The following is a 22,495-nucleotide window of genomic DNA, read 5'->3' on the forward strand; positions in this document are numbered from 1 at the left end:
AAGAGACCAAATGAAGTTATGAGTCCATTAAACGAGCAAGAAAGTAAGAAGCAGAGTATTGACATAGAAGAAGCTGTCGAAAATGCCATCAACACAGCACTCCCAAAAATTCTGGAAAAACTAAAACTTGATTTGAAGAACGAATTGCAGACAGTCATAGGAAATGCAATAAGAGCCGAATGCGCAAACCTTAAGAAAGAAATCTGCGAAGAGCTTAACGACGAAATGAAAAACAGCGAACTCAGAAGTACCTTAAGGACCCTGTGCGAGACTGAACAGCAGGAAACATACAACAGACGTGACAATATTCGAGTACTGGGAATAAACGAAACTAGTAGAGAGCAGCCTGAAGAGACAATCAAGAAGATTATATCCATCTCTAAGGAGATTAATGCAAAGGTAGAGGAAGGCGACATTTCAATTGCTCATCGATTACCAGCCAAAAATGTAGCAGCCCGCCCTATCATTGTGAAGTTCTCCAGGCGCATAGCCAAAGTGGAAATTATGAGGAAAAAAAAAACCTTGCGAGACAAGCCCACCACTGAAAATGTTAAAGTATTTGAAGACATCACCAGAGCACGAGTGAAGTTTCTGAAGCTTATGAAAACTGACAAGCGCATCGCATCAACATGGACCAGAGAGGGCATGATTTTATACACTCTCCAAAATAATGATCAAGTGTATAGATATCAAAATATTTTCCATGCTGCATCAGATCTTGGTTACAGTTACAATGACACCATGAATTGTTTTCGTGACTGATAATGTGAATCCCTCAATTGTGCTTAATAATGAATTATCCCAAATTACCTGTTATAATAATCAATCTGGTCATAAAGCGGATTTCTTTAATTTTTCTGTGCTACACCTAAATATCATGTCTTTAAAACCACACTATGAAAAATTGGAAGCACTTATTTTAAGTCTTGAGTCTCCACCTGATATAATTTGTTTAAGCGAAACATGGCTAAATGAAACAGATGAAGGTAAAATTTACCTGATAAATGGTTATAACCAATGCCTTATGCAAAATCGAAATGGCATGAGAGGAGGAGGAGTGATGGTTCAGGTACATAAAAACTGTAATTTACTGAAACAACGAGATGTCACATTTGAAGAGGCTTTATTCGCGGAGGTCGAAAAAAACAATTACAAATTAAAAATAGCCGTCATCTACAATCCACCAAGAATAAACAAGTTACTCTTTACTGACAAACTTGAACAGTTTCTTGAAGATAATAGCACACATTCTGACCCTTTCATTGTATGTGGCGATTTCAATATAAATACACTGCAAGAAAATCAACTCACCATTAATTACCTGAACGCTATAAACTCGAATGGGTTTGAGTATTTTGCATCAGAACCTACTCGTGTATCATTAACAACATCAACTTGTTTAGATCACTTCATCTATCAAAATATTGCAAATCCCAATTCCACGGTGTTAGAACAAGAAACTATATCAGACCACTATCCAATCCTCTTAGATTGGTCAATAAAGCAATGTAAAAAAGATATATCGATAACATTCCGTGATACATCTTTTCTGAGGAAGGCTTCAAAATGTAGAGAATTTGAAAATGAATTACAGCGTGTGTTAAGTGAACAGGAAGAAATTCTCATGGGTACCGAAGATCCCAGTGAGTCTTTTAATTTATTCAAATGTATCTTTGAAAATGTCCTAGACAAATTCGCTCCGCTAAAGGCAATTTCACCAAGAAGCAAAACTCAGCCACCATGGTTCAACAATGATCTTAAAAATCTGCGAAATAAGCGCAATGCAGCCCATCGAAGATGGAAAAATAATCCTGAAAATCCAGAAACCCTAGTGAATTTTAAAAAACAAAGACAAAAGTTTGAAAACGCCGTTAAATGCAAGAAAAGAACACATTACATGAATAAATTTAGACATTGCATTGGAGACTCAAGACAAACATATAAGTTACTCAATGAATTAAATTGTAAGAACTTAGCCCAATCAAATATTCCTGTTCTAGATTCATGCCTTCAAGTCCAAGAAAATCCATCTAATAAAGATATTGCTGACAAATTCAATGATTTCTTCACTAACATTGGAGAGAATTTGAAAAAAGAGTTGCCTAAAATAGATCCACCATGCTTACCCAAATTAAATCACTCCATGTTTCTTTTTAAGGTAACAGAACCAGAAATACACCAAATCATCTCTCAATTGGACGATAAATCGACATCTGGGGATGATTACGTCAGTAACTTAATTGTCAAATCTTCTAAAAATGCTGTAGCTCCTTTATTAACAATACTTATTAATGCGTCTTTTTCTAAAGGTGTTTTCCCTTCCGAACTTCGTAAAGCCAAAATTGTTCCAATCCACAAAGAAAAATCGCGGCGAGATGAAAACAACTATCGGCCAATTTCTTTACTAATAGTTTGGAGCAAAATCTATGAACGCGCAATGCACAACATATTATATTCTTACTTTGAAAATTTATCCCTTTTATACAACAAACAATTCGGCTTTAGAACCAAACATAGTACAATAGATGCAGTAGCTGAATTGACAGAAAATCTAAGAATGAGAAGTCATACAAATGAAATTTATAGTTTTTTCTTGGATCTTAGGAAAGCCTTTGATACTCTCGATCATCAAATACTACTAAATAAACTGGAATCTTATGGTATAAGAGGAAATTGTAACCGGTGGTTTCAGACCTACTTATTTGAACGGACTCAACGAGTTTTAGTAAATGGACAATTCTCTGATTGGAAGAAAATAACATGCGGTGTTCCTCAAGGCTCGATACTGGGACCTTTGCTTTTCCTAATTTACGTAAATGACCTTCCATCAGCATGCAAATCAGTTGAAGTAACACTGTTTGCAGATGACACCAACCTGACGGCAATTGGTTGCCAAATAACTCAAATTAGAGAAGATATTGGCAAGCTGGATCGTTGGCTTCTCGCCAACAAGTTAATAGTTAATAGTGATAAAACAAATCAAATGAATATAAAAAGTGCTTCCAATTATCGCTTCAAGCTTAATTCTTCTAACATTATACTAAAACCCGTATGCAAATATCTAGGAATTTATATAGATTGTAAGTTATCTTATCAAACTCATATTAATAATGTTAAAATGAGACTCGGTAAACAATGTGGTATTATATCAAAACTGAGGCATTACGTGCCGCTTTCACAATTACTAGAATACTACAGAAGTAATGTTGTTCCTATAATACAATACGGAATTCTGATTTACGGTTGCTGCAGTCGAAGTTCACTGGAGTGTTTATTTCTTTTACAAAAGAAAATAATTAAATTTATGTTCTTTCGAAAGAAAATGTACTCCTGTAATGACATTTTTCTTAAATACAATTTTCTATCGGTTTTCGAATTGCATGTATACGAATTGCTCAAATTTGTTCTGCGCTCAATTAATTCCTTTCATTCAGAGAGTTTCCTTAACAATTTGTTTGTTTTTAATAATCGGCAGAGACAAACAAGAAACTCAAAATACAATTTACTATTAGAACCTCTTTGCAAGAAAAGATTTGAACGTTTTTCTATCCGATATCGTGCTTGCAAGCTTTTTAACTTATTGAGACTGCAAAATATAATTCCTGAAAATATTGAAAGTTTTTCTGAGACAAAAGTAAAAGTGTTTTACCATAATTTCAAAAATACATTTTTGTTGCAAAACGACGAACTAACAAAACTTATCTACGATTTGTAGTACTTTTTCCCTTTTTCCTTTTTTCTTTAAAATGATTATCGTTGGTTAAATGCTACCAGGCAACTGCTCTAGCTTCCGATTCTCGTGCTAAAATATGAAGCTCTAAATCCTTGTAGTTTAGGAGATATGGCCATTTTTACAATTTGAAAAAAAAAAAAAAAAAATTATTTTTCTTAAAAATTATTTTAAAACTCACCTGCGACCGTGAACCTGGTTGTCTTAAGTTAAAGTTGATGGGCTCTTTCAGTAACGCCAACAAAAAATTTTAACTTACGGAAGTAAACCTACTTCAAAACTTTTTTTTTTTTTTTTTTTTTTTTTTTTTTCAAATTTCGTTTTTTTTTTTTTTTCATTAAATATTAGTGTTAAATCTTTATGTTTGAACAACTTAAGGGTAGACCCTGGAGGACCTTTAGGTCCCGTTGTCTATCCTCTCTAAGTCGCATCATTTAACTTAAATTATAAATATATTCAATGTTGTATTTAATGCTGACTAGAGAAATAAATTCTTTCTTTCTTTCTTTCTTTATATGAGGAAAACATTGCATTGGAAGAATGTTAAGCGTACTTGACAATATAAATACACATGAGCATGCACACTATCTACAGAGCAACCAAGAATGTACATATATACTTTTTATTAGTTTTAGCCATTCTGCTAGCGAGAAATTGTTCACGGAAAACACTTTCTAACTCAATATTGTTTTTGATTTCGTTGAAATAAATTAGTCAAAAGAGTCAGACGGCCTAGAACTGAAGGAAAAAACTTCTTACGTCCAAGCCCTTGGTGAGTTGGGATAGTCGTTCTGTGTCCTGTTGCATGCGCTTTCTCTGCTCCAGACGCGCCTTGTCTTTCTCCGTCTCCTGCAACACTCCCTCAATAGTAGCCATCAAATGACCTCATACAAGTACATTAAAATGATGCAAACCATGGTAGCAAACAAATAATATTTGCAAAAGAAACAAGCATGTTCGTAAAGCGTTAAAATTTATTAGGTCAATTTTTGAGAATTTTTAAAAAAAAATTGTTTCAAATTTTCTTCACTGATTTCCATTTCTAAAAATTTTAAAAGATATTGTACTCGAAGATACAATATTATATTCGAAGTTGTATCCAATCAACTATAGCGCTCTCCAAAGTTTGAGAAAAAAGAGACAACACGACGCTCAATTGTTCATAATGGTTAGTACAGAAAACCCCAGTGTCACACGAGAGAGTGGATTAATTACCATTTTGGCTCTTTCAATCTCAGCTTGCTAAAATGACAATTATTCAAAGAGCTACACATTTTGTTTCTAAGTTACCTTCAAAATATATGCCTTCGTGACCTTTATAACGAAAAAAGTTGTTATGAAAAATGAATACGTAAACATCCCCTCAGAATCTGTCAACGAGTAAAACTATTCAATGGTTATTTAAACTTTTCATCCCAGAGTAAGAGTAAGACTCTGAAATCCTTGATCACAGCCTCGATCAGATTAACTTCAAGGGCTGAGAAAAGCATTGCTTCATTCGAGTAAGACAAAGACTTTCGACTATGGTACTTTAGGACTCCCGGATCAGACCACCTACCTTCTGCCGGACAGACACTCAACTTTCAACTTCCTCTTTTTTTTTATTCCACAACCATTTAGTTTTATTATCTGTGGCTTCCCTTTTGATGTATGTGATTTTCTCTAGGGGGGGGGGGCAGATTTTCAAAAAAATTCGAAAATTTTGTCGACCCTTTTTTTAGGTTGACCAAATTTATTTTTCGAGCTCTCCCAAAGCACTAAAAAATCCCTGTTTTGGCCAAAACTTTTGCGCCGCAGGCAAAAATTTGAAAAAAGGCCAAAAAGCGTTTTTAGGTGTTTTTTTTTGAAAATTTTGACCAAAAAAACTAGTTTTTTCAGCGCGCGCTCCCCCCTTTAAAGGCCCCCGAAGGCGCCTTTAAAAATTTTTTAGGGCCCGTCACCAAAAATGGATATTTCAAAATAGTACAAAGGGAGGACCCCCCTAAATCCACCCCTGGTTGTATGGTATAGTAGCTACCTGCTGGAGCAGTTCCTTCTCCTGTTCCATGGCCTTCTTCTCAATGTCCATCTTCTCCTTCTCAATCGCCCTCTCCTTTTCCATTAACTTCTTCTCCTGCTCCTGCACCTTCCGCAACGCCTCCGCCTCCATCTCCTGTTAACACGATACCATCACCATTTTCAACGATCCTTTAACAATCACTAATTTTACAATAGATTCATAACCAGTCTCAACAATCACTAATATCACAACAGATTCATAACCATTCTTAACAATCACTTATATCGCAACCAGATCTCATAACCATTCTGAACATCTCTTATTATTATAATATACCCATAACCAATCTTAATAATCATTTATATCAAAACATATTCATAATTCTTACAAATCGCTAGAAAATAGCGTAATGTATTCGAATGAACGTATAAAAAAAGATATGTAATCAACAGCTGCCGCAAACGAGCCACCAGAAATTCTCAAGAAAAGAAAAGATGTTTTTTGAAGCATTAAATAAGTTAGCTGAGTCAAAAAGTGAAACTCAGATGAAATGAGGGCTTTTGTTGTTCAGCTACAAAAAACTTTTAGATAGCCAATTTTAGTTTTTTAAGTGTTGAGTTTATCGGATGTAAAAATTGCCTGAAACGGTATTTATCACTGAGAAACTTGCCATCCGTTTGGTTTCGAGTTCTCTCTCTTGTTCGTTGAACTTCCTCTCCTGTTCCCTCATTCGCTCGTCTATTTCCTTCTGTTTCTGGTAGAACTGCTGCTGTTGATCCCTGTAAATACATGTTAATTTCCATTAATACAATACAATTAACCTTGAACAGTGTGATACGGACAGTTTAATGTAAACAAACATGATTTCTTAGAAAAATGTTGCAGAAAAACTATCAGCTTTGCAAACTTTTTTGTTCAAAAAAGCTGAGAATTTTTGAACCACTTGCAAACGCACGGTTGAGAAGAACGCTAACGAAATCTTAAAAACGAAGAATTTTTCAAAGATAAGCTTCACTGAGGCAAGTAAACCAGAAAAAAAAGAGGGCAGATTTTCAAAAAAATTCTATAATTTCGCTGACTGTTTTAAGGTTAACTAAATTGATATTCCGTGATATCCCAAAACAAAATAGAAATCTTATCTTGAGAATTTTTTTTCTTCAAAAAATAGGCCAAAAACGACGCTTTGAAACTTTTTTGAAGGATTTAACCAAAAAAATGTGTTTTTTTTTTACACTCGGCCCCCCTCAAAATTAGTATATTTTGACCCCCAAGACAGTTTTAAAACACTTTAAAGTCGGTAAGCTAAAAATGAATGCCGTAAAATAGTACCAATGGGATGACGCTTTTCCCAGGGGTCGAATTCCTGAGAGCTTCTAGATCCGCTCTTACCTCCTAAATATCTAACATTCAGGCTGCTTGAAAGGAGTCAAAAGAAGCAAGCATATGTCATGTATTAAAAAAATCGTATTTGTTTCTCAGAACAGGTTAGTTTGAATAAAAGTATGCAAATTTTCAATATGCTAAGATTTAGAACGACAAAAAATTCGAGGTTTTCTTTCATCAAAAAATTCAGTGATTTTTAATGACATTTTTAATTTTCAGATTTTTTTTCAAATGCTGTGTTATTTGACGTGAACAATTCCCTTTTTTGACTAAATAACGAATGCATGAAAAAAATCCCTTTTCAAAGAAGATTAAAAAAGGATACAAGGCAATAAATCCCTCACTGAAAAGATCTCAATTGAAAAAAAAAAATTGAAAAAATCCCAGCCCATAAGATACAAAATTTTTTTGTTCTCAGGATAGGTTAAATTTATTATTGATTAAAACGTTGCAAATTTTTTCAGAATGTTTCAGAAGTCAAAATATAGAACAACCAAAAAAAATTGTAAATTTTTCGATGAATTTCTTATTTTTCAAGTTTTTAAATGCTGCGACGAGAGCGTTTTTTAACAAGAACCATTTCCACCTTTGATTACTCAATAACGAATGCATGAAAAAAAAACGAATGCAAAAAGGACGAATGAAAAAGAACGAATGCAAAAAAGTATACTTGACAAAAAATCCCTCACTAAAAAGAACACAATTGAAAAGATCCCAGACAATAAGATACCAGTCCAACTAATACCTCATTCAAAAATTACCAACGACATATAAATTCAAAATCAAATAACAAAAAATAAAAGAATTGAAAATGAAGACGTTTAATCAATTAAAGCGAACTAAAAATTTCGGTTTAAATTAAAGAAACTAAAAAACTTTGCTGCTTAATTACCGAACACAAATAACCTTGCTAATCATTTGGCTTTCGAACTGAAATACAAGCTTCAAAACAGATGAGACATATATGAACTTGAAAAAAGTTTCCAGTAGATCAAAATTAAAATTGCTAAAATTGGTCACATTTTTCAGACGAATTAGGTGGGAACAAAAAAAAATGCAAAACTGTAAGACTGTGAAATCAAATTCTTGCTAATTATTGGAGGTTGTGATTGATAAAAAAAGTCTATTTTCTTGATTTTGATCAGCTTTTTGTCTCTAGAAGCAATTTTAAAGAGGTGTACTCCCAATCAAAGGTAATTGCTCTGAGATTACATTGCTATAGGCAGCCTTTTCGAGTGCAAGCTGTAGTATTGCCTATAAAAGTTCTCCAGGAGGACCTAATGGTGAGTCTTTAAAAAGTGATTTTAAAAATTTAACTCAAATACAAGGTGAGCAGAAATTAGAAAATCATAAGAATAAGTTATATGAGCAAAGGAACGCACAAAAAGTAATATGGTAACATTTTTGTATGATATAGTTGTCTGTAGAACTTTGTCGTTCATATCATGGCTAATTTCTAGGATAATTTGATAGTACCGCTAGATACTTTGAAGATGTTGAATTTTTGATTAAACGAACCCAGTTGAAGTTTTTCAAGAAACATATATCTTGAAGGATGTCTACCGGTAATCAAAGATGCCACTATTCAACTGCACAGCTGTGGTTCAGGCTAGACCACCCAGTGCATTTTAAAAATTGTTTCATAGAAAAATTGGAATTAATGTTTTTTCCGGCCAATTATATCCCTTTTTGCTCAACTTTTTTGGAAATGAGCATTGGGCTTGTCTATTTTTTTTAGATGTGCTTGTGATTTTTTTAGTCTGGGAGCTACATATTTACTACTTGAATGCTAAGTACAAAAATAAAGGCAAAAATCATAATCTCTGGCAAGACTAGCTCGTTGTTTGACTCGTACGTCTTCTTAAGGCCCAACTCGGTTTTTGATAAATATGCGTTTAGTATTTTGTTTTCTACTACCAAAAAAAACTGCCCAAATTGATCCGGTATTTCGACATGACGTGGATTGATAGCAATGGTGGGTTTTGGATGTCGTTTGGTTACTAAAGAGCCCGGGTTATCGCCGACCAATAACAGTTATCGCCGACGAAAGGACAGTTAGTTTGCTTTATCGTCCTTCGCCTTATTTGAATTAGCTGCGATTAGCTGGCTGTTTTGCTGGTTTAATTGATTCCTGACTGTCTCCTTCATTTGCTGAAAACAATATTCGAACTTCTGAGCGTCCTGCAATGGGTTTGTGACTATGCTCGTTGCTGTTTGAGGTTATATCGCCCCCACATGTGATTAAAAGTTTTGGGCATTTTTACGATTTCTGTTTGCTGCAGCGCGAGCGTGTTGATGTCTTTGCATTGCACTTCTTTTGAAAATTATCCCGTCAAAATAATGAGCGTTTGGCTGTTTTTTTTAAGGTTCCCAAGTGAAAGAATCAATTTTTGAGTATACAATTTGTTAAAAATTGAAATAATGAATGCAGAATGAATACAATTTAAATTGAGCTGATTTTGAGCTAACACTAAATTTAAATCATGGTTGCAGTATGTTAAGCTACAAGTTGAGTCTAGTGTGAATTTGGATATCTTAGATTTGCAATAGTGCGAACCATAATGAGGTATCATTACTCTAGACTTACTAATGATTATACATTGATTATGTCTTTTCTTCATAATTCAAATAATTTTTTTAATTGGCATGGAACCTTATGGTATGAGCAATTTTAGTATATGGGATTTTTGTTACGCTATCTTTTGTCACGTGAGCTTTGATATGGTATCTTTTGTCCTGACATCCTTTTGAACTGAAATCAGCTGACAAACGCTAATCGGATGTAAGAGGAAATAAGAGTGAGAAACTATCTGCAAATAACTTCAGCAGAAGTTACTAACTAGAAGTTAGGTGTCGCATTCAAAATTCTCTGAAGCTGTTTGTGGCTAAATTGTGGTTTAGATGATAGAAAGTCAACATTCAAAATAGAAATGAGTTTTAAGCCGTACAGAATTAGAAGCTCGTTTAATAACTGCCTCCAACTATTATTGAAGAATCATGCCTTTATTAATTTTGCTCTTGTTTTAGCCAGCTTAACATATTTTGTTACCCCGTTTTTCGTTCTGGCAATTGAACGCTTGTCGCATGGGATATTTTCGAACATGTTAGCTGCTGTTTCGTACTTAGCAGGTAAGCGCAATATGATCTGTGGAGCAAAATGTGTTAATTTGGAGAGTTTTTTTGTAGTAAAAATCTTCTAATAATATTCAAATCAGATCTTCCAAATTCAAAAAATATATATAAGCCCACACATCACATGCCGAATCAATACTTCTAAGACGACCAGGAAAATTGAATTAGAAGCATATACTCCGTGAGATTGAATATATATATTTTTTGAGTCTAGATCTGCTCGGTTCTCTTTTGGAGGAGACTGTGGAGCTGGTTTGTGGTGTCATATCTTCCACACTCAGTGCCATGATAGTGAAGGTGGTCTATGATTACAGACAGAAGATTGCCGACTTCATGCAGAAAAAACTCAAGATCAAACTCAAATTTCCCGAATAACGGTGATAACTTTAAGGAAAGCAGTGGTATCGCAGATCCTTTTTTCAAGCTTCTCAGTGTCATTTTTTTCAGTCTTATTTTCTTTATGATGATTGAGAGCAACACCTGACACCAATAAAAAATTGATTTAACTTTATGTTTTTTACACAATCAGTTTTCTACAGCATGTGTGTTTTTGACCTCCAAAATGTATCGTAAAATGAGAATCGTGCCAATGATATAAAAATAACATATCTAGGCTTTGACTCACTGTTCTAGCTTTCGCCTCAGTTCCATGGCTTGTCGTTCCTGTTCGTCCGCCTGTTTTTGTATCTCACGTTCCAATTTGAACCTCTCGTCTTCCAGTTGTTTCTGGAATTCAAAACCCATGATGCGGAAGTTTACGATTTGGATGTAGTTGGCAATATGCCATTTTAATTCGATGCAATTAATGGTTGATTTGAAAGCAGCGTTAGCTGAAAGCCGGGCTAATATTGGTCAACATTCTGTCTTATAGTCGAAGCACCTTTAGACGTCTTTTAGTGTCGCTTTTGGCGTAGTCCTCCAATACAATTTGTGGCTGGCCAGTGGCTACAAAAGCATATTTAGGAGATATCTGCTCCCTCTCAGGAATTTGGCACCCTCTTGACCAAAAGGGTCCCCAAATTTTTTTTCTACGATTTTTCTAAATGACACTAAATTCACCCTAAACTGTGACTTTTTCTTTTGTATTGTGCCAGCAAAATAGTGCTATTGGTTGTGAATTGGCACAGGCGATGACGTTTGCCTACTCACTGTCTGTTCGGCGAGTGTCTTCTCCAACTCCCTCTGCTTCTCCATCGCCTCCTTCTCCCTCTCCCTCGTCTTCCGCTCTATCTCCTTCTCCTTCTCGTACTGCTCCTTCTCCATCGCCGACCTCTTCTTTTCCAACTCCCGCTCCATAGCCTCCACCTGCTTACGCTTCTCCTCCGCTTGTCTACACAGAATCAACACACACGGCGCGCGTGAACAGACGGTAGAAAATAATGATGAGTCCTGATAAAAAATGTCGCCTTTGCGAGTTGTTGAATATGAAAATCTGATGAACAAAAACAACAAGTAGCACAGACAGATCTAATCGCAGTTTATGTTACAAAAAACTTTGCTTTTTTTGTTTTTCACGCAAAATCAACTACCACAAATAATCATCGGAGAGAGTTTTTTTCAGTATTCTTTTTTTGATAACAAATTTTTTTCGATCATGCTTAATTCACTCGTATAATTTCTCAAACCACACCAGCCACTGAAAATTACATTAATTTGAAGAAAATAAAAAAACTTTTTTTAACGAATATGGTCGGAACATTCTGTGCTACTTGCACAGCAATTTTGCATTTGAGTTTAAAATAACGGTTTTTTAAAAAACCAATTTTCAAAAAAGTATAGTTCCAAATAAACTCATTTTAGGTACATGGATATCAATTTACTGTGCAATTTGAACTGGGTTTTCAGGCCACCCCAGTGGGTTTTTTTGTCGCAAAATTAGAAAACACAAACACACCTCGTACTGGTCGAGAGCTTGTTCTTGCTATCAAGACACAAGATGATCAATCAATATGAATAAAATTTTGATTATCAAAAGGCTCGTGTAAGTCTAATTTTGAAAAAAATTTGAGACTAAAAAATATTTTTTCTAAAATTTTGAAAAAAAAATTATTTCTGTCTTTACGGATAAAAATGGCCAAAAATTTACAAAAAAAACACAAAAAAATTGATTAATTTTTGCTTTACTACTAGTATTAACGGTTATCTTTGCTTTATTTAATTTTACCCATTTTTCATTTCGTGGAGTTTGAATACCGCGCCCATATAAAAAAAACGATAATTGACAAAATTGTACAAAAACGGAAAAAACGATTTGAAAAAATAAAACTTTTTCTATTTGTAGAATTTCTTTTAGTTGTTTTTTGAAATGATGTTCTGTTATTGATTTTGAGCTGCCTGCACAATTTCAGGCTACAATTGCGATTGACTTTATTGTTTCAAGTGGTCAAATTTTGCTGAAAATTGTTTTGAAAACTTTGGTAAAACTCGCAGAGATTTTTCAGAACATTTTTATTGCTGCTGGTATCACGATTGGAAAATTTTGATGTGATATACAACTCAACACCATCTGTCGTTATTTGTGAGACTACGAAGCTTTGTCCTAAGAAAAGTGCATAACTAATCAACTGTGGCCTGGTTGTTGTCTGAAACAATTTTGCTCTGAGAAAGACACAATTTTTATAGTTAATAGTTACGTAATGCCTACACGGGTTAAAAGTAAATTGCGATTCGTATTTTTTGTTGCTTTGTTTTGACTAAATTAAGGGATATACCAAAAACTATGATTTAACGGTGTTCATTACAAATGGCATGATGTATGATTTGATACGCTAAATGGTAACATATGATAGATGATATGGTAGATCCCGGGTCCAGTTTGTGGTTTTATGTTCTGGCGGTGTGGACCGCTATTAGGCCTGCTCAGACCGTTGGGACCAAAACATGATATGTTCAGACAGTGAAGACCAAAAATGGCTATTTTCAGACCGTGTGGACTAAGGAAATCCGATTTCAGACCGGGTTGACCAAGGGGATTCGGTTTCACATCAAGTGGACTAAGGGAATCCGGTTTCAGACCGTCTGGAGTAAAAAAAAATCCAGTTTCAGACAGAGTGGACTAATGGAATCCGATTTCAGATTGTGTGGGCTAAGAGAATAATGTTTCGTACCGTGTGGACTAAGGGATTACAGTTTTTGACCGTGTGAACTAAGGAAATCCAGTTTCAGACCGATTTGACCAAGGGGATTCGGTTTCACATCAAGTGGACTAAGGGAATCAGGTTTCAGACCATCTGGACTAAGAGATTCCAGTTTCAGACCGAGTGGGCTAAGAGAATAATGTTTCGTACCGTGTGGACTAAGGGATCACGGTTTCAGACAGGGTTGACCAATAGGATTCGGTTTCACATCAAGTGGACTAAAGATATCCAGTTTCAGACCGTGTGGACTAAGAGAATCCGGTTTCAGACTGTGTGGGCAGAGGGAATCCGGTTTCGTACCGTGTGGACTAAGGGATTACGGTTTCGAACCGTGTGAACTAAGGAAAAACGGTTTCAGATTGTGTGGACTAAGGGAATCCGGTTTCAGATCGTGTGGGCTATGAAAGCCGGGTTTCAGACCGTGTGGACCAAGGGATTAACGTTTCAGACCGTGTGGACTAAGGAAAAACAGTTTCAAATTAAGTGCACTAAAGGAAACCGATTTCAGACCGTGTGGTCTGGGTAAATCTAGTTTCAGACTGTGTGGTCTAATTGAATCCGCTTTCAGACTGCGTGGAATAAGGAAATCCAGTTTCAGACTGTGTGGACCAATTAAATCCGGTTTGAAACTGTATGGACCAAAAGAATCCGGTTTCAGACCACGTGGACTAAAAGAATTCGGTTTCAGACTGCGTGGACTAAGGGAATCTGGTTTCAGAGTGTGTGGACGAGGAGAATCCGGTCTCAGGCCTTGTGGAACAAAGTAATCCGGTTTCAGACTGTGTGGACGAAAAGAATTCGATTTCAGACCACTTGGACAAAGGGAATCCGGTTTCAGACTGCATGGACTAAAGGAATCCGGTTTAAGACTGTGTGGACCAATTAAATCCGTTTTTAGACCGTGTGGACCAAAAGAATCCGGTTTGAGACTACGTGGACTAAGGGAATTTGGTTTAAGACTGCGTGGATTAAGGGAATCCAATTTCAGACAGTGTGGACTGATTGAATCCGGTTTCAGACCTTGTGGACCAAATTAATCCGGTTTCAGAACGTGTGGACTAAAAGAATCCGGTTTCAGACAACGTGGACGAAGGGAACCTCGTTTCAGACCACGTGGACTAAGGGAATCCGGTTTAAGGCTGCGTGGATTAAGGGAATCCGGTTTCAGACAGTGTGGACTAACTGAATCCTGTTTCAGACCTTGTGGATCAAAGTAATCTGGTTTCAGACAATGTGGACTAGGGAAACCAGTTTCAGAGTGTGTGGACGAGGTGAATCCAGTTTCAGGCCTTGTGGAACAATTAAATCCGGTTTCAGAACGTGTGGACTAAAAGAATCCGGTTTCAGACAACGTGGACTAAGGGAACCTCGTTTCAGACCACGTGGACTTAGGGAATCCGGTTTAAGGCTGCGTGGATTAAGGGAATCCGGTTTCAGACAGTGTGGACTAACTGAATCCTGTTTCAGACCTTGTGGACCAAATTATTCCGGTTTCAGACGGTGTGGATTAAGGAATTCAGTTTCAGAGAGTGTGGACGAGATGAATCCGGTTTGAGGCCTTGTGGAACAATTAAATCCGGTTTCAGACCGTGTGGTCTGGGTAAATCTAGTTTCAGACTGTAAAGTCTAATTGAATCCGCTTTCAGACTGCGTGGATTAAGGAAATCCAGTTTCAGACTGTGTGGACCAATTAAATCCGGTTTGAGACTGTATGGACCAAAAGAATCCGGTTTCAGACCACGTGGACTAAAAGAATTCGGTTTCAGACTGCGTGGACTAAGGGAATCTGGTTTCAGAGTGTGGGGACGAGGAGAATCCGGTCTCAGGCCTTGTGGAACAAAGTAATCCGGTTTCAGACTGTGTGGACGAAAAGAATTCGATTTCAGACCGCTTGGACAAAGGGAATCCGGTTTCAGACTGCATGGACTAAAGGAATCCTGTTTCAGACCTTGTGGACCAAATTATTCCGGTTGCAGACGGTGTGGATTAAGGAATTCAGTTTCAGAGAGTGTGGACGAGATGAATCCGGTTTGAGGCCTTGTGGAACAATTAAATCCGGTTTCAGACCGTGTGGTCTGGGTAAATCTAGTTTCAGACTGTGTGGTCTAATTGAATCCGCTTTCAGACTGCGTGGATTAAGGAAATCCAGTTTCAGACTGTGTGGACCAATTAAATCCGGTTTGAGACTGTATGGACCAAAAGAATCCGGTTTCAGACCACGTGGACTAAAAGAATTCGGTTTCAGACTGCGTGGACTAAGGGAATCTGGTTTTAGAGTGTGTGGACGAGGAGAATCCGGTCTCAGGCCTTGTGGAACAAAGTAATCCGGTTTCAGACTGTGTGGACGAAAAGAATTCGATTTCAGACCGCTTGGACAAAGGGAATCCGGTTTCAGACTGCATGGACTAAAGGAATCCGGTTTAAGACTGTGTGGACCAATTAAATCCGTTTTTAGACCGTGTGGACCAAAAGAATCCGGTTTGAGACTACGTGGACTAAGGGAATTTGGTTTAAGACTGCGTGGATTAAGGGAATCCAATTTCAGACAGTGTGGACTAATTGAATCCGGTTTCAGACCTTGTGGACCAAATTAATCCGGTTTCAGACGGTGTGGATTAAGGAATTCAGTTTCAGAGAGTGTGGACGAGATGAATCCGGTTTGAGGCCTTGTGGAACAATTAAATCCGGTTTCAGAACGTGTGGACTAAAAGAATCCGGTTTCAGACAACGTGGACGAAGGGAACCTCGTTTCAGACCACGTGGACTAAGGGAATCCGGTTTAAGGCTGCGTGGATTAAGGGAATCCGGTTTCAGACAGTGTGGACTAACTGAATCCTGTTTCAGACCTTGTGGATCAAAGTAATCTGGTTTCAGACAATGTGGACTAGGGAAACCAGTTTCAGAGTGTGTGGACGAGGTGAATCCAGTTTCAGGCCTTGTGGAACAATTAAATCCGGTTTCAGAACGTGTGGACTAAAAGAATCCGGTTTCAGACAACGTGGACTAAGGGAACCTCGTTTCAGACCACGTGGACTTAGGGAATCCGGTTTAAGGCTGCGTGGATTAAGGGAATCCGGTTTCAGACAGTGTGGACTAACTGAATCCTGTTTCAGACCTTGTGGACCAAATTATTCCGGTTTCAGACGGTGTGGATTAAGGACTTCAGTTTCAGAGAGTGTGGACGAGATGAATCCGGTTTGAGGCCTTGTGGAACAATTAAATCCGGTTTCAGAACGTGTGGACTAAAAGAATCCGGTTTCAGACAACGTGGACTAAGGGAACCTCGTTTCAGACCACGTGGACTAAGGGATCCGGTTTAAGGCTGCGTGGATTAAGGGAATCTGGTTCAGACAGTGTGGACTAACTGAATCCTGTTTCAGACCTTGTGGATCAAAGTAATCTGGTTTCAGACAATGTGGACTAGGGAAACCAGTTTCAGAGTGTGTGGACGAGGTGAATCCAGTTTCAGGCCTTGTGGAACAATTAAATCCGGTTTCAGAACGTGTGGACTAAAAGAATCCGGTTTCAGACAACGTGGACTAAGGGAACCTCGTTTCAGACCACGTGGACTAAGGGAATCCGGTTTAAGGCTGCGTGGATTAAGGGAATCCGGTTTCAGACAGTGTGGACTAACTGAATCCTGTTTCAGACCTTGTGGATCAAATTAATCCGGTTTCAGACGGTGTGGATTAAGGAATTCAGTTTCAGAGAGTGTGGACGAGATGAATCCGGTTTGAAGCCTTGTGGAACAATTAAATCCGGTTTCAGAACGTGTGGACTAAAAAGAATCCAGTTTCAGACAACGTGGACTAAGGGAACTTCGTTTCAGACCACGTGGACTAAGGGAATCCGGTTTAAGGCTGCGTGGATTAAGGGAATCCGGTTTCAGACAGTGTGGACTAACTGAATCCTGTTTCAGACCTTGTGGATCAAAGTAATCTGGTTTCAGACAATGTGGACTAGGGAAACCAGTTTCAGAGGGTGTGGACGAGATGAATCCGGTTTGAGGCCTTGTGGAACAATTAAATCCGGTTTCAGAACGTGTGGACTAAAATAATCCGGTTTCAGACAACGTGGACTAAGGGAACCTCGTTTCAGACCACGTGGACTAAGGGAATCCGGTTTAAGGCTGCGTGGATTAAGGGAATCCGGTTTCAGACAGTGTGGACTAACTGAATCCTGTTTCAGACCTTGTGGATCGAAGTAATCTGGTTTCAGACAATGTGGACTAGGGAAACCAGTTTCAGAGTGTGTGGACGAGGTGAATCCAGTTTCAGGCCTTGTGGAACAATTAAATCCGGTTTCAGAACGTGTGGACTAAAAGAATCCGGTTTCAGACAACGTGGACTAAGGGAACCTCGTTTCAGACCACGTGGACTAAGGGAATCCGGTTTAAGGCTGCGTGGATTAAGGGAATCCGGTTTCAGACAGTGTGGACTAACTGAATCCTGTTTCAGACCTTGTGGATCAAATTAATCCGGTTTCAGACGGTGCGGATTAAGGAATTCAGTTTCAGAGAGTGTGGACGAGATGAATCCGGTTTGAGGCCTTGTGGAACAATTAAATCCGGTTTCAGAACGTGTGGACTAAAAAGAATCCAGTTTCAGACAACGTGGACTAAGGGAACTTCGTTTCAGACCACGTGGACTAAGGGAATCCGGTTTAAGGCTGCGTGGATTAAGGGAATCCGGTTTCAGACAGTGTGGACTAACTGAATCCTGTTTCAGACCTTGTGGATCAAAGTAATCTGGTTTCAGACAATGTGGACTAGGGAAACCAGTTTCAGAGGGTGTGGACGAGATGAATCCGGTTTGAGGCCTTGTGGAACAATTAAATCCGGTTTCAGAACGTGTGGACTAAAAGAATCCGGTTTCAGACAACGTGGACTAAGGGAACCTCGTTTCAGACCACGTGGACTAAGGGAATCCGGTTTAAGGCTGCGTGGGTTAAGGGAATCCGGTTTCAGACAGTGTGGACTAACTGAACCCTGTTTCAGACCTTGTGGATCGAAGTAATCTGGTTTCAGACAATGTGGACTAGGGAAACCAGTTTCAGAGTGTGTGGACGAGGTGAATCCAGTTTCAGGCCTTGTGGAACAATTAAATCCGGTTTCAGAACGTTTGGACTAAAAGAATCCGGTTTCAGACAACGTGGACTAAGGGAACCTCGTTTCAGACCACGTGGACTAAGGGAATCCGGTTTAAGGCTGCGTGGATTAAGGGAATCCGGTTTCAGACAGTGTGGACTAACTGAATCCTGTTTCAGACCTTGTGGATCAAATTAATTCGGTTTCAGACGGTGTGGATTAAGGAATTCAGTTTCAGAGAGTGTGGACGAGATGAATCCGGTTTGAGGCCTTGTGGAACAATTAAATCCGGTTTCAGATTGTGTGGACTAAAAGAATCCGGTTTCAGACAACGTGGACTAAGGGAACCTCGTTTCAGACCACGTGGACTAAGGGAATCCGGTTTACGGCTGCGTGGATTAAGGGAATCCGGTTTTAGACAGTGTGGACTAATTGAGTCCAGTTTCAGACCTTGTGGACTAAAGTAATCCGGTTTGAGACGGTGTGGACTAAGGGAATCCGGTTTCAGACCGTCTGGGATAAAAAAAATCCAGTTTCAGACAAAGTGGACTAATGGAATCCGATTTCAGACTGTGTGGGCTAAGAGAATAATGTTTCGTACCGTGTTGACTAAGGGATTACAGTTTTTGACCGTGTGAACTAAGGAAATCCAGTTTCAGACCGATTTGACCAAGGGGATTCGGTTCACATCAAGTGGACTAAGGGAATCAGGTTTCAGACCGTCTGGACTAAGAGATTCCAGTTTCAGACCGAGTGGGCTAAGAGAATAATGTTTCGTACCGTGTGGACTAAGGGATTACGGTTTCAGACAGGGTTGACCAATAGGATTCGGTTTCACATCAAGTGGACTAAAGATATCCAGTTTCAGACCGTGTGGACTAAGAGAATCCGGTTTCAGACTGTGTGGGCAGAGGGAATCCGGTTTCGTAGCGTGTGGACTAAGGGATTACGGTTTTGAGCCGTGTGAACTAAGGAAAACCGGTTTCAGATTGTGTGGACTAAGGGAATCCGGTTTCAGATCGTGTGGGCTATGAAAGCCGGATTTCAGACCGTGTGGACCAAAGGATTAATGTTTCAGACCGTGTGGACAAAGGAAAAACAGTTTCAAATTGTGTGCACTAAAGGAAACCGATTTCAGACCGTGTGGTCTGGGTAAATCTAGTTTCAGACTGTGTGGTCTAAATGAATCCGCTTTCAGACTGCGTGGAATAAGGAAATCTGGTTTCAGAGTGTGTGGACGAGGAGAATCCGGTCTCAGGCCTTGGGGAACAAAGTAATCCGGTTTCAGACTGTGTGGACGAAAAGAATTCGATTTCAGACCGCTTGGACAAAGGGAATCCGGTTTCAGACTGCATGGACTAAAGGAATCTGGTTTCAGAGTGTGTGGACGAGGAGAATCCGGTCTCAGGCCTTGTGGAACAAAGTAATCCGGTTTCAGACTGTGTGGACGAAAAGAATTCGATTTCAGACCGCTTGGACAAAGGGAATCCGGTTTCAGACTGCATGGACTAAAGGAATCCGGTTTAAGACTGTGTGGACCAATTAAAACCGTTTTTAGACCGTGTGGACCAAAAGAATCCGGTTTGAGACTACGTGGACTAAGGGAATTTGGTTTAAAACTGCGTGGATTAAGGGAATCCAATTTCAGACAGTGTGGACTAATTGAATCCGGTTGCAGACCTTGTGGACCAAATTAATCCGCTTTCAGACGGTGTGGATTAAGGAATTCAGTTTCAGAGAGTGTGGACGAGATGAATCCGGTTTGAGGCCTTGTGGAACAATTAAATCCGGTTTCAGAACGTGTGGACTAAAAGAATCCGGTTTCAGACAACGTGGACTAAGGGAACCTCGTTTCAGACCACGTGGACTAAGGGAATCCGGTTTAAGGCTGCATGGATTAAGGGAATCCGGTTTCAGACAGTGTGGACTAACTGAATCCTGCTTCAGACCTTGTGGATCAAAGTAATCTGGTTTCAGACAATGTGGACTAGGGAAACCAGTTTCAGAGTGTGTGGACGAGGTGAATCCGGTTTCAGGCCTTCTGAACCAATCAAAACCGGTTTCAGACCGTGTGGACTAAAAAAATCCGGTTTCAGACCACGTGGATTACAGGAATCCGGTTTCAGACTGCGTGGACTAAGGGAATCCGGTTTCAGACTGTGTGGACTAATTGAATCTGTTTCAGACCTTTTACACCGAGGTAATCCAGTTTCAAACCGCGTGGACTAAGGGAACCCCGTTTAAGATTGCGTGGATAAAGGGAATCCGTTTTCAGACAGTGTGGACTAATTGAGTCCAATTTCAGACCTTGTGGACTAAAGTAATCCGGTTTGAGACGGTGTGGACTAAGGGAATTCGATTTCAGACCGCTTGGACGAATGGAATCCGGTTTCAGACTGCGTGGACTAAAAAATGCGATTAATTTAAAAAACCACGACCTCAACCTGGGTTGAAACGATATATGATTTGGTAAATGATTATATAGATGACAATATGTGAACTCGATTGAAGAAACAAGGGTTGAAAGCTGATTAAGAACTAGTCATGTAAAATCATGACCGAAAACAGTAACTAAACTTGTCTTCAAAACGGTTATTTAAATGCCTTTTCATTATTAAACATGAGTTAGCCAAGCCTTCTCTTGTTTGACTTATATCAAGTTTTTAGATGAAGAATTTGTGCCAATTTTACTCGGGGGAGCTATCTGATAGCTAATTTCGTGCTGATTTTTGATACTTCATATTTGTTTTAGACTTGATCGATCAATGAATCGTTATGGTATTTTATATCTACGGCTCAGTGATGCATCATAAAATTGAGATGTCATTTTTCAGTCACGATTGATCAATGAATCATCAATGTAAATTACATCAATGTTTAATGAAGGGATCATGAATGAACATCGTTAAAGTGGCACTGCAACATGAATGTTTGATGGATGCCAAAAACTGAAAGATCTGTGATACATTCTGAATTATAATGCTATTTTAACCCAAGTAGGTTTTGTTCTACGATATCGCAACAAACAATAATGGTGAGTTAAGTGCTGTTAGTTCTATTTTCACGCAACATTATTTAGAAAAAAAACATTAGTTTACACGTAAAACACAATTTTGTGCAAATCCGAAAACCATTTTAAGTAAAAAATTGAAGATATGAACAAAAATCAGATCTCTTTAACCCCTCCCCTCTATTGCAAAAGTGGTATTCGTTACTAGATGCAAAACTTTCAAAGACTTGACCGTTGAATTACTCCATTATAGGGGTTGAAAATTTGTTATTGGGCTGAAATAGTTAAAAAGCACCATTGGGTTGATTGGAATTATGAAGGTCTGCTCCTAAAACTGCGACCCCGACACAAGATGCTCGTAACTAGGTGCCATAGGATTGATAGTTAAAGAGATCCTAAAAATCAGTGGCAAACAACTCCAAAACAATCAATCATTATTTCTACGTGCAAAAATACAATCTTAACATTAAGACGAACCGATTGCGTTCCCTGAAAGAGTCAAAATAATTAACATAAAGAAATCATTGCGTTAGATGAAGACATGAAGAGCAAATTGACAAAACCGAGAACGTCTCTGTACCTTGACCGAATAACCGCTCTCGTTTTCATTATTTTTAAAAACAGGTTGAACGCTCATCGTATGAACACAATTTGTTTTCGTTAAAAGGCGTTTCAACTTTCAAGCAGACAAAAATGCAGGAGAAGTGATGGCCATTTAATTATTTTGGTATATTTAATAAAATATGATGGCCAATTAATTAATTATGCTTTCAGAACTCAACCTTTTATGCCGTCTAAAGCAAAAAAAACTGCTTCACAAATTTTGCCAAATATAGCAAAATTATCTTTTGTGTTCTTAGTGGAATTCTTTCAACTGTTTACCAATGAGGCGTAGTCATTGACCAAAATTCCGTCCGGCGCGACCAAAAATGTTTTGACAAATTTCGAGCAACCCAGATAAGTTTCGACCGGCGCAGCTAATAACCTTTGTTTCGGCAAAATTGGAGCAACCCAAATG

General features: G+C 38.3%; 1 protein-coding gene across 1 annotated transcript in view; it reads right to left on the reverse strand.

The window, feature by feature from the left end:
* The window catches only part of LOC134843287 (uncharacterized), a gene marked incomplete in the record, with an annotated part of 32,847 nt that overhangs the window by 4,945 nt on the left and 5,407 nt on the right, over nucleotides 1-22,495 (reverse strand). Inside the window, 6 exon segments of the mRNA XM_063859599.1 lie at nucleotides 4,490-4,579; nucleotides 4,946-4,972; nucleotides 5,748-5,882; nucleotides 6,400-6,508; nucleotides 10,870-10,970; nucleotides 11,394-11,574. Of these exon segments, the coding sequence (XP_063715669.1) occupies nucleotides 4,490-4,579; nucleotides 4,946-4,972; nucleotides 5,748-5,882; nucleotides 6,400-6,508; nucleotides 10,870-10,970; nucleotides 11,394-11,574 (643 nt within the window).

Source organism: Symsagittifera roscoffensis, chromosome 1 (assembly GCF_963678635.1).
Source record: "Symsagittifera roscoffensis chromosome 1, txSymRosc1.1, whole genome shotgun sequence".
In the NCBI taxonomy this organism is placed as follows: Eukaryota; Metazoa; Xenacoelomorpha; order Acoela; family Convolutidae; genus Symsagittifera; species Symsagittifera roscoffensis.